This window comes from Malus domestica, chromosome 03 (assembly GCF_042453785.1).
Source record: "Malus domestica chromosome 03, GDT2T_hap1".
Lineage (NCBI taxonomy): Eukaryota > Viridiplantae > Streptophyta > Magnoliopsida > Rosales > Rosaceae > Malus > Malus domestica.
In genome coordinates this window covers 10,709,780-10,723,576 of record NC_091663.1, presented here as the reverse complement: position 1 = coordinate 10,723,576, position 13,797 = coordinate 10,709,780, and the positions used below count along the sequence as shown (strand labels likewise).

The window sequence follows — 13,797 nt, the reverse complement described above, 5'->3', positions numbered from 1 at the left end:
TTAACATGTAAGAATTGAAATCACTTTGCAAGTCAAGTCAAGTTTTCCAGTTCACCAGTTTGCCAATCAAGTCCATTCAAGTCAAGTCAAGTTCAGCTCGCTTGTTCGCCTAACGAAGCCAGTATGCATCTGATTATTTGCAAACTCATGTCGTATACCACCATGAGTTTGACGGGGGTGTTGAAAAATATTAGTATTTTAGGTATTATATTGTTTGGGTTTTCTTATAAGTTTAGTTTGGGCCTAGCCTGATAGTATTAGGGTTATGTTTGTTCTCTATAAATATAATGTTGCGTAGCTATGTAGAATAAGTTCGTCACAATGTAGCCTCTTGAGGTTTTATAACCGTTTCGACATTCCAGTTTGTTTAATAATATTATTATTATTTTTTAGTCTTGTTCATCGGATAATCTGATATTCAACTCCATCTGATGGGGTTTGTGGACATTGTGGTCAAACTGGCCACTCCAAAGCCCGCTACTACGAACTTTTGGGTTCTCCGAAATGGTGGGATCATAGTAAGATTCCCCGAAAACAAAATTCCACTCACTAGTGCACTACAGCTGCTAGTGTTGCTGAAGCCTGAAGAGACCCCGAAGAATTCTGATCAGGCCTCCGTCTTCGTAGTCGTAGCAGGTAATGTCAGTAAGGTTTCTCAAAATTCTATATTAACTTCGAATAGTAGATGGATAATTGATTACGTTGCTACCGATCATATGACACGATTCTAGACAGGTTCAACTATTATAATTCTCCACTAAAACCAATGTTTCGACCGCAGACTGTTTCCACCATCCTCTTCGGCAATCTCAATTTGGAATTTGTCCTAGTAATCATTCATCCGTTGAGAGATTTCACTTCCTAGCTTTTTATAAGCTGGAATCAACTTATGGAAATGAAGGGGAAGAAGAAGTCTTATCTCCCTTGACCGCCATGCATCCTTTGGTTGTGGCATGGTGCAAAGGTGGTTATAAAACCCTAGACTTTGTACTTCTTTCTGTCTTTCTATGTTTACCATTTGAACACCATATAATATAAGCATTCAATGAGTTACTTAGAACATATATTCGTTAGAGACACAAATAGCGTGTTTGAATAAATGAACTAAATAATAGAGAGTGTGTGCTTACCAGATGAGGCCATTGTCAACGAACTCTCAATTTCGAATTTTTTTTAAGATTATTGTACAAATTCTTTACGAAAGAAGATCAGATTCTTTCTTTAATCTTCCAAGAGCTCTCAGTCTTTACAAATTGAACGTGTGTTTGTAAGTGCAGGGACTTCACCTCATATAGGTTCCTAACAGATGAGTTCCTTCTATCAAGGAAACTTAAGCGTTATCTTTAAGCATCAATTATGCCTTATCATATTTAAACCGGTTAGCTTCTAAAATCAGGCTTCCATATATAACTGACTGAACTGATGTGAATATCTGGTTGACATGTTGAATATCTCATATCGGTCAGAGAAAGAAATAATAGTTTAAATATTCTAACATTACATCAACTGCCACGTGGTACTATTATTTAATGGTATTTATCTCCACTTGTAAGTGAGAGGTATTAGGTTTAATAAAATCCACTCCAACTAATACCGAGGCTTTTTGTGATAAAACCTCACGCCTGTCGAATTGAGTAGGTAATAATTAATAAGTTAGGGACAATATCGGTGTTATTAGAAGTGGGTATTTGGGTCATGTCGTTGATAATTTGGCATGGTATCAGAGCCAGGAAGCGAGCTCGTACTGCCACGTGATGAATGGGCCCACTTGGCCCTGCCCCATGATGGTGAGTCCCTTGGCTCCGCGTGTTGGTTAAGTCTCTTTGGCTCCACGTGGTTGACAATGTGTGGACCTCCCACGTGTGACCCACTAATTTGGTCCACGTGAAGGAGCGTGTTGAAAATCCCATATCGACCGTGTCTCTGAGAAAAGAAGTGTTCAAATATCATAACCTCACTCCAATTAGCACCGAGATCTTTTGTAATGAAACCTCACACTTGTCGAACTCTACAAATGGTAATTAATAAGTTGGAGACAATATAGACGTTGTTAGAAGTGGGCCTCTCTGATAATTTGACATTACAAAATTGATAGATTATCTTATCTTTGTTCCTTGTAATGTTGGAAACAATTTGACATTCCTCATGACTACTATTAATTAGAGAATTGGAGTAGTGCATACCCTCAATACAAGTCTATCGCCATGGATGGAGCTGGCTTAGGCTCAATTTTTTTTTTTTGTTGAAAAAATATACTCTTCTAGTTGCTTGTGACAGTAGTATTAACTCTTTTATGCACTATTGTCATCTTTAAAAGAGCATATTCGATCATAAAATTTATGAACATTGATTAAGAAATTAGATAGGAGATTAATGGATGAATGATAACATGATTATTTTATTATAGAGAGAGCTTTAATTGTATTATCGTATTAGTAATGAAATTGTGCAATGTTTCAAAATATGAAACGCGTCAAGAGATATTGTAATAAGTTGAATAAAAAATCTTATGGATTAATATATAAGTGTTTTGTGAGTACATTCTTGAACTTTTAAATTTGTGACTTTGTTATTTGAAGATGTTACCATTCATGGAGATGTCAAGCTTCGTCCCTCTCTATCGCTGTGTGATTTTGGGTTGTGCATTCATATTGGACGAGACGTGGATCGCACTTACCAAACTTTTGAGGTGATCGGTTGTGCTCCATTTGATTTTGGGTTGTGCTCCATTTGAGGGAGCCGCATCTTGGGGGGCAAAGGAAGTCGTGAAGGCTTCGGTGGGTGGCGCCGTGAGTCCCATGGGGAACGGTACCAGTCTCGTGGTGGCGATAAGTAGCACCGTGGGCAGCTATGGCAGCTCAGGCCGTGAGTGGGGCTGGTGGAATTGGTTCAAAATCAGAGAGATTTTTCAATGTGACCGGCATACAAGATGGTATACCACGTGTCACTATACTAATGATGAGATATAAGTGTTAAAAAGTTAATAACTTAAAATATAAAAACACGTGATGTAACAGTCGTGTTCCCATCACAATGAAAAATTTCTCCAAAACTCGCAAGATAAGGAGTCGAATTTGGAATTGGTGTCGTCGCCGTTTCAGTTGCTGCTCCGTGTTTCCACCAATCTTGAATTGAAGAAGAGAAAGGGGAAGGAAATTTTGTGTTTAGTGGGTGCCAAAGAGATTGATTGGCAAACCTGTTACACAATAGGTTAATCTATGCAGACCGTGTAGCAATCGACTTGGACCGTTTGCAATGAGTTGGGCTCGGGGGCCTGTGGGGTGTTAGGGCCTTGGTCAAGAATGTGGTACGTTATCCCATTATGATTTGACTAATAATGTGTATACTTCGTCAACAACAAGTAATCATATTTGATAAGTTATAACATAGCGTATTTCCGCTAATCAAGATATTTTATGTTTCTAGAGGTACCGTTTGGTATGTGGAACGGGACAGAACGAAGTGGGACGAGGTATTCCATCCCACGTTTGGTTTCCCACGTTTGGTGCACCTAAAATGAGTGGAACTTGCTATTCCACGAGACGAATTTTGGATGAATTTTCATTCTGTCTCATCCCTGGAACGACTAGTTCCACATCTGTGGAACACAAAATTATAACATCTCCGTCTCCTTCTTCTTCCTCCTTGTTTTCATTCGATGACATTTTTACTCCCTCTCCGTTCCGTCTCGTTTGCATACCAAACGATACCATAGTGCACGTACTTGTTTTTACACGTTCTTGGCACGATTTTCTTAGCTTTTCACAAAAAGTCTTTGAATATGATTGGTATGCTTTAGTCACATCGCATGACCTGTTCAAGAAACATCTGTTTTTAGCTGTTTATGCCGACCCCTGTGAATGTGTTTAAATTTCACATGTTGAATCATGTAATCTTCTAATTACCCTTTTGCCACACTATCTGATTGCTTCAAAAAAAAAAAAAACTTGATTCCCTTGATTAATGTACCTAATTGCAGACAAGTCCTCTCCTTAGGCGTGACTCTAGTTTTACTCCTTTCGGCCTTCTTCCTTTGTGTGTCAAAAGTTAAATTATGAATTTCAACATGCTTTAAAACTGTCGGGAGAACAATCACTCGAAAAGAAGGAACCGCTTATTACACTAGCTAGATTTATTTACATGGTATATTTAATTCACGTGTAGCTGTCACTTAGAACTACGGTCGAGTGATATTTTTCTTCACTTGTTAGTGAGAGGTTTTATGTTCGATTCATGTCAAAGGCGATTTGAACCACATTATTACTAGCAAATTGTGAGGCTTAGCTTACTCCCACATCCAGTGGCGGATTCAGGATTTCAAGATCGGGAAGTCCCAACATAAAGTTTAAAAATATATATATATATTAGACTAATTTGGTTCATATCACTATTTTCTATTGAATTTGGTTAATTGATTAAATCAAAATTAATCTCAAAGATAATAAAACCAACAAATTCTTCTCAGCAACATAACGCAATTAGTAACTTTACAAGTTAAAATTTGTTAATGTTACATATATATTATTAATTGGGAGTTGGGACTAGAGTCTAGGATTAAAAAACTTATATGAATTTGGAGGAAATAAAATTAGGCAGCTAAAGGCGGTAGAACAGAAAATGGTGACGGGGAATAGGGTAACTTGGGCTGAAAGTTGGAAGGTTGCGACGATTGGGGTTGAGAGTTATTAAATATAATTTGGATATACTGGAAAAGACCGAAGTTCTCGGGCTTTGTAGAGAAAACAGAGATATTTTAGTTTTTAAAATTTTTATAATGACCTGGCTAAAAAACGTTGTCGTTTTGGCTAGGTCTTTTAAAACAAAAATTAAAAACCTCTTCTTGTTCTTTGTTATAAGCATTGTTGCCTGCACATCCATGGAGGCAACAAACCTTTCCACTGGACATGCCCAAATTGTTGGAGAGTCCCGAAGGTCGATCACAAGTGTTTCTTCGAGCTTATGAAGGATCCCGGGACCCCCCAGGTCCCTATATGGATCCACCAGTGCCCACATCCCCTTAACTAGATAATATTGTTTGTTCAAAAACAAAAATTCACATTCATGTAAATATGTATTAATATTAATGGAGCCTTAATGAAAAGGGCTTGAGCCAACAAATATTTAACCAAAAACCATCCAAAAATGTTATTTAATCAAAAGAGCTCAAGGTTTAATAAAAAAAATCATCCAAAACTATTGTCCATGGGTCAAACTTACAAGCCCAACCCACTACAAATCTACACTTCCGTAAGTATCCCTAAATGATTTGATATTATCTTGACTCTTCACCAACCTTAACCCAGCACAAAACCGCCATAAGAACTCCATGTCTTCCTATCAGATTGAATCCCCCCCATTTCAAAAACAACCAAATCAAAGTTGAAAATTGAAGCATTCATCGGAACAAAGCCGCCGTAACAAGTTCAAAGAAGTTTAATGGCAGAAACCAGCCAAAAAGTGTCTGGAAAAAAAAATCCAAAACATAAAATTGTTTTTGGATAACTCAAAACATAACATTATTTCTGGAAAAAAAAAAAAAATCAGATACAGTGTTTGTAACGTATTTTGAAAGAAAACAACCAAAATCCAGAAACAGTGACTTACATTCCAAAAACAATGACTTAAATTACAGAAACAATGACTTAGATTATAGAAACAGTGACTTAGTTCCAGAAACAGTCTATATTTTAACCTTTGATTGTTTCTTTTCTTTCATGCATCAGTTGATTATATTTAAGAAAAATGGTGTTTATTTTGCTTTGAATCCAAATATAGTGAATTTCAAGTATTTCTTTTCTAACTTACATTTAAGAAACAGTGTGTCTATTTCACTTGGATCCAGAAACAGTGACCTAGATTTCAGAAACAGTAACTTAAATTCTAGAAAGTATAACTTAAAATCCAGAAACAATTTATTTTTACAGTCCAAAAACAGTGACATGTCGTTATTATTGAATAACATGCAGATCTCAAATTTATTTTCTGGAGAAACAAACGATGAACTCCACTGATGATGAAAATTAAAAAAAGTACGTCGAATACATTATGAATAATAAGATCACATTTCAACGAAATAATACAAAATATAAATTAAATAGCATGAGGATCTATATTTGTGTTTCAAAGAAAAAGAAGAAGGTTTGCAAAACAACGATGAACTCCATTAACGATGAAAATCTGGAACTCAACCTAAAAAAGTTAGGAATAAAATCGACAAATCATAATTTATTATAGTTGGATCATTTTTAGTTGGACTACTTTAATATGGACCTTGTACCAATCATTAAACAAAACTTATAACATGGTTTTTTTTATTAAAACTAAATTTTTTCAAGCCATTTTCATTAGTTTTCCTTAATATTAAACACTAAATTTTAAGGGTTTCCATCCACTCAGACCACTCGTACTATACACGAGACTGGTTATAACACATGATATTACCCCACAAATTAAGGGTCATCTTCGTTCACCCAATCACTCATATTATTACACGTAATTAGTCACAATAATCATATTTCAGTACCATATACAAAATTTTGTTCGTCATGATTTTGAGTGCATTTGAAGCTTAACCCTATAAAGAAGAGGGCTTATTTTGGTTTCTAAGGTTGGTGTTATTACAATGAAGAAAGTGGATCGCCAAACCAATCATTGGAAATTTGAGGTTTTATCTTCCTATTAAGATGTTACAATTGAACGTAATTTCAAAAGTATTATGACTTGTATATACGTGGCTCATGGATCTTGCTTAAAGTTGGTTTAAAGTAGAAAGAAGCTCTATGTATCTTTATGCTGATGGGGAATGTAAAAAGCAGTTTTCCCTTTGAATCTAAGTTGGCTTTTTCCTTGCAATAAGGAAACAGGGAAGAAGAATAAAGATCCAAAATTTTTTATTTATTTTAATATATGGTGTTTTTAGTGGCTGAGTTAAATTTTTTTAAATAAAAGATCATAATATCAACAAAAAAAAATTTATTAGACCATTTCGTTGAGCACCTAGTAAGCAATGCCAATTATTGCCAACATATGTCGACAACTACTATTATTTGCAGAGGCTCGTCAAGGGTGGATGCATAGTATAGTGGAATAATGTAGAAAACTATCAAGGCTTATCAACAAAGGTATTTATTGAGCTCATGTTGTACATAATAGAGTCGCAACATAAGAAGAGAGAAAAAAGAAAGACAAATATGATAGAAGAAGTAGAAGATATATGTTGTAATTTAGCTTGTTTTAACTGTTTATAAGGACCAAATACAATATACAAACAAATATACATGAAGTTTTTGAAGTTAATGAGATCAATGACAACAAATGACTACATGCTGGTGCCGTCACTATGATCACATATTAAATTTTCTTTTATTCAGCTTCGGTTTCATATAAAGGGACATCGTACTTTTAGTCTGTGGGGTGGTTTGGGAGTGAGGTGCTTAAAAGAAAAGCACCCATGAAAAAAAACTGTGAGAGTTTTAGGTGTTTGGTAAACTGAAAAAAAATGGCTTATTTTGGAAGCTGCTGTGAGAATAAGCTGAAATCAAAGGAAAAAGCTGAAGCTGCTATTTGCAGCTTTGGAAAACTGGCTTTTTTTCAAAGCACACAGAGCTACAGTGCTTTAATGAAAAAACTCACTATCAGACTGTTTTTTTTTCCAAAAGCACTTTTCAAAAAAGTTTACCAAACACTCTGTTAATTTATTTTACAGCCGCTTATTCTCACAGCACAGCCGCTTATTCTCACAGCAGTTTTTTTTCAAAGTACAGCAATACCAAACCAGCCATGTATCTCAAAGCAGAGATGCATGTATTCATAAGACTTCAAACCCGTATTGGGATAAATATTGAGTTTAATTGATGAGGAATAATTTAAGAAAAAATGGTTTGAATTTTGGTGTCCAAAATATTTGACCAAATATAAAAATAAAATAAGAATGTTACCCCAATCGTCGGTGATGCACTATTAAGCAGTGTCAGTGGAGTAGTGATGGCGATGCTTTGTTGCCTTGCCATTAAAAAAATTGAGTCCCGCATGTGACCTTTGCCACCTTCCTCATTTGAATCCGTATCACAACCACCGACGCTTATCCAACTTAAATATATTATGGATGAATGATTTTATATTTTAAAAAGAAATTATAATCTGTTCGAATTTTTGTATTTTGAATTTGAAATGTTTTTTGATTTGTGTTTCGTAATTTTAAAAGAGTGATGTTATTCACACATCAATGTCTTATCTTACCACATACCTTTAAATGAGCTTTTTAATTACAAATTTGTCCATTTACAAAAAGACTGATAATGACATTAATTATCTTATTTTGCTTAATTTAAAAATATAAAAAAAGGTTGGGTATGTGAGATGATTTATCTTCCTTAAACCCTAACTCATATTTCATCTCCTTTCATTTAGATAAAGTACAAAAATAACAATTGACTTAGAAGATGATTTTTTCATTGAACATGTCAAAGATGAAGCTTCTACGAAAAAGGTAGAAGATTATGTTTTCATTGAAAATGTAGAAGAATAATTTGTGTGTAGGCAATTTGAATTTGTCCATCGTATTTTTAAATTTGTCGTTGTCGAATTCTTTCGCAGACCTTAGTGGTTTTCATTTACATGTTATTTGTTATATTTTTTAAGAGACAATTTATAATTTCATATGTAATAGTGGGTGGGAAAATAACATTTTAATTTTTTTTAACTTTTTAAGGTGGCTATAACGTGGGTGAGAAAATAAGACAATGGGGTGAGTCTAGTAGCTATCTTTTAACATTTTAAGTAGCTTCAAAGCTTTTGATAAAAAGAAACGTCCGTTGCCAAAATCCGCAACTTGGTTACGTAGCACAACGGTTGTTATGATTGGACAAAGCATAAAGAAAAATGAAGTGATTTTGTGTGCAATATTTTTGTGGTAATGAATGATCATTTACTAGTCATGTGAGGAAATGTCGTGCAAGGAAAAATAATATAGCGATTACAGACTTTACAGTCAATACATGAAAGTCTACTATCACTTATGGTTGAATCAAAATCTAATTATCAATGTCAAGTGAAAAAAAATCAAGGAAATTCTTGAGACTGAATCAAGTTTCAATGCTAACTTGCCAACCGTCAAAATTAATCCAACCATCGTGAGTCGATGTCCTAAGCTTGAGTCCATAAACCCTAATAATTGCCTTTTGAAAACTAATCATCTGTCGTTGCTTTATGTACTTTCTTACCTATATCATTGCATCTTGGTCACCGACTTATTCTTCAAAATTAATTACTAAACCTTAAATGTTGATTATTCCTTAAACTAGAAAACAAAGTAGAATGCAAAGTAAAGAGTACAACTTCTCTAGAGGGTGTAAGTGTAACTATCATATAGGATTTAATCATATAACAAAATAATATTGAGGAAAATAGTTTGAAACTGGAAATCTTATGTTATAAGTACGCACGTTGTGGAAGTTGACTGAAAAATGAACAAAATCTGAATCCGATTGGGAAGTGAGACCTTACCGTAGAAACGCGTGGGGCAGCGCTGCACGTGAATCCTCCTCCCCCCGCTGAGAGAGAGAAAAGAAAACCTAAATTCCAATCTCAGACAAACGCAAAGAGGGCGCAGAGCCATCTTCTCCTTCTCCTCCCCCTTCTCCTCTGCAACTCTCTCTCTCTCTCTCTCTCTCTCTCTCTCTCTCTTTTTCCCCCCTCTGAAACGACAGACAACCACGAGCTCTCTCTCTTCTTTCGCTCTCTGAAAGTTCTGACAGGGACAATGACGGCTGTCTCCGCTGACGTCGCCAAGCTAACGAAGCGTGAGGTGCCTACACTCGCATCCCCCCCCTCTCTCTCTCTCTTCTTAACCATTTCATCTTCTTCTCCGTGAATGAATGAATGTCATGTTTTCATTTGCTGCTTTTAGGGTTTTTCAGAGGTTTGCATTTTCTCTATTTTCCGTTCGCATTTTACTTTTTATCCTGTTTGGCTTGCCAGAAAATGAAATTCGAAAAATACCCAACATTCAATTTTCTTCTAATTTTTTAAAATTTTTAAAATTTTTAAAACTAAGTATTCATGGAATTTGTTGTACTGCTGCTGCAGTTGTGCAATTGGCATGCAGTGCGAATTAGTGTTTGGTTTTCTTAAGCATTTTTTTATTTTCCCAGCATTTTATCGGAAGCCAAACAGTGTACTTGGGGAATTGGGATTGCGAGCGTGTGCAGTTATAAGATTTTAATTATAGTTATAATTTTTTTGTTTTTGTTATTTTTCTCTGGTTTAGTAAAAGTAAGTTACCATTTTATGCTATTGTTTCTGATTCAACATTGATGATGAAATTAATTGGATAATTGAATATTCAGAGTCCTAATCTGGGTAACCTTCTATTAATTACGATTTTCTACTGAATTAAAAACGCTTTCCCTCTCTGAATTTATGACCAAAACCCACAACAATCCAATCCAATCCAATCCCCCTGAGATAACTTTTCCCTTTTGACTTCTTACTGTGATATCTCTCCTTTTTTTATGATTTTTTGGCTTATTTTTTTCCATTTTTTAGCACTAGATATATAGCAAGCAATGCCATGCTTCTCATGTTTGTCAATACATCTTAATTAATTAAAAAAGTTTTCGTATTTAAATTCTTGCTTCCTCTGCTGTTGGCCTGTTGCCACTGTAAACAGAATATTAGTGACATGGATGGTTCTTTGCCCGCCGATGGGGCCTTCAATTACGAGAGCATCCTCAGCGCTCTCGATTTCCCAATGGAAGACATTGATGACAGTGTCGAAGATAACGATTGGGACACGAAGTTCCAAGACATAGAGCCGCCGCCTAACATTGATCAGTTGCTTGGTCCAGGAATTTTTAGTTATGATGACGAAAAGAAACATACCAACCTCTCCACTCCGGTGAGATTGTTATCTTATGTTAGGGACATAAGGGTTATTATTCTGTTTGTGTTTTTTCTGTGGAACTGTCTTTGTGTTTACAGTATATATGCATTACTCTGTTAAGTTGTTTCGCTTCGCACTACTGTGTTGAATACTTACTACTAATGTGGCCCGGAAATTGGTTTCAAGAATTTTTCATCCGTGCATAACTATTCGTTGTTGTATATCATGGGCAATTTATTCTCGTTGGACGAACAAAGTATGCATAACTAGTTATTGTCGAGTACTTTATGAATGCATTTAACCGTTTTGATGTACCAGGAACTTTATGGTTTGGCAAGGTGTAGTGACGATAGATAGCCTACTTTTATGTATAATTTGAAAGAGGATGGAGATAAGTATATTTCTCTGGGAATCAGAGCTTCCATGATATGTGATTACCTGTTATCTTTGAATTTCTCTGCCGACTCTTGTATTTCCTTAAGTGAAACTATGGCCCTGCAAATTTGACATGTTGTTGAAGGTTGTAAATCATATGTTGTTCTTTTAGCGGTAAAAATCTTGTTAAACATGTATTTTCATTTAGGTTATGGACTCTTGGACTCGCTAAGTCATGATGGAAAAGACCAAAGATTCATTGGTAACGTGTTCTGAAAAGTAGCGTAGGCATTGCAATTCTCTGAGTAGCGTTTTATTATGGATAACGTTTTTGGTGCTGAAGGAAGATTTCCATCAAACCTAGCATCAATAGAGCATATTGTTTCTTGACTACATTATATATGAGTATTAGAGTTTAAATGGTAAACGAATCTGGACAATATATGAAGTTGGTATTGATTTCTCAGAGAACAAATAGAATTGAACATCCAGGCTTGTTCTTGTTGACATGATTTATATAAGATATACTTATATCACTTTAGAGAAAACTGCTTATATGCATCTGTATTTTGTCTCAAATTAATTTTAGGCTTCCCTTCAAAGCGTTCTTTTTGTCCATCCATCTGGGTGGTGTTCAATTTTAGATTATCCTTTGAATACTAGACGTCCAGATAATGGCGTTGTGGTCCTTCAAATAAATTACTGATAATGTTCATGCAGTTGATGGTGAAACAGGTATGGTAATTAAACGACTTCATGTTTAGGAATGATAGGCTTGTACTTTGTATTTTAAAGATGTGTGCATTTTTCTTGTGGTGATTCTTGTAAAGAAATTTGAGGTTTTATACTGTTTTAGCCAACAAATGCCAACGTAGGTCCTTCCCTCATCTCCCTTTTGTGTTTTATTTGCTTTCAGTATGGACATATGTATCAGCGACCGCAATTCCCAAGTGTTACTTGTGAAACCATCCGCAGCAGAGTTAGCCTTCGCAAAGATGGCCTTGAAAGCATTGGCTCTTGTGCTGCTCAATTTGAGCCCAAATTTGAAAAGCGCACCCGAAGCAAGCTTTCACGAAGCAGGCGTGCAAACCCAATTATTTTCAGTACACAGTTCATCCTCAGTACCTCATCCAATTCCTCTGCCTCTGAAAATTTATATCGTTGGGATGCTTGTGAATTTGACTTAGAAGCCTCTCGCACAGAGGATACATCAAACACTGCCAAAAGAAAACAGAAGAAGAAAACGGGAAAGCTCTCCATGGACGAGGCAGGTGAGAGTCGGGAGACTAAAAGATGCACGCATTGTCAAGTGACGAAGACCCCTCAGTGGAGGGAAGGGCCACTAGGACCGAAGACCCTTTGCAATGCATGTGGGGTTCGGTACAGGTCTGGCCGCCTCCTCCCGGAGTACCGCCCTGCAGCAAGCCCTACATTCGTCGCTTCAGTGCATTCAAACTCGCACAAGAAGGTCATCGAGCTGAGAAGCAAGTCTTGCCAGGGGGCGAGTATGGGGATTTTATCGTCGGCCCAGTAGGAAATTCAGATAGCAGTACTAGTAGTAGCAGCAGTAGTAGTCATTTATTTCATTATATCTGGAAAATGAGAACAGTCTTCGTAGTTGAGATACCTTTCTTTGTGTCTCTGTTTTATTGCTTTCTGTTCTAATTTATTTGATGTGTTCTTTGTGTACATGATGGAATAAGATCGTCAGAAAGCAGTAGTTACCTCTATCAAGGAGAAAACTAGAAGAGCAAAACAAACAAACTAGCTCTTGATCTCCGAGTTCATTTGTGAGGATCGACTTGTGATGTCCCAGTCTAGATTTATTATTGAGTAGGTTTGTTTCGGCTCTTGTTTTTAGCCCCATTCTTTGCTTTTAGCCCCATTCTTCAACCAAAATAAAAAGGCATATTCGACATTCATTTAAACAAAAATGTTTCCTCAAGCAAGTTCGAACTCTATTCAAAATTAAACATGGAAGTCAGTGTTTTTTTCAAATTTGATAGGAAAAAAAGATAATCAAAATTCAAATGTACTGCCTACAAATAAAGATTTGTAAATTGGTGTGGTGGATTAAATTAAATTTATCAATATTTAATTAATCAATGGAAGTAATCCAGTTAAATGAATTAGTCTTTTAAACTGCAGCAAAGAGATTAAACTTAGTTTTAGCAGGATAACATTACTTTAAAAAAAAATCTGATATATTCCCAGGAAACAAAAAAAGCAAGACATATAAAAAGTTGCTTACAGATTAAATTTTCTCCTTTTTTTATTTTTAATTTTTTTCAGATTAAATTTTCTTCTTGTTTGGGGTTAAAATACTCCAGAAGATATTTGACCAAGCTTCACATGGGAGTTTCCTCCAAAAGGTCACCAAACAGGACAAGATCTGGATATATATATATATATATATATATATATATAATTTTTAAGGGAAGAGATTTCCAATTTTTTATAAAAATAAGGATTAGTTATAAGGTCTACACCACATCGAACTTTAACGATCCAAATTATCTATTTTCAAGTTGCATCTCATA

General features: G+C 35.5%; 1 protein-coding gene across 1 annotated transcript; it reads left to right on the top strand.

Moving 5' to 3' along the window:
- The first annotated feature begins 9,397 nt into the window (after positions 1 to 9,397).
- Positions 9,398 to 12,987, top strand: LOC103423011 (GATA transcription factor 11-like). Its single transcript, XM_008361084.4, has 3 exons — positions 9,398 to 9,805; positions 10,670 to 10,897; positions 12,174 to 12,987. Exons 1-3 carry the CDS (start codon positions 9,761 to 9,763, stop codon positions 12,789 to 12,791), a joined length of 891 nt encoding a protein of 296 aa, XP_008359306.3. The 5' UTR covers positions 9,398 to 9,760; the 3' UTR covers positions 12,792 to 12,987.
- The last annotated feature ends 810 nt before the right edge of the window (positions 12,988 to 13,797 follow it).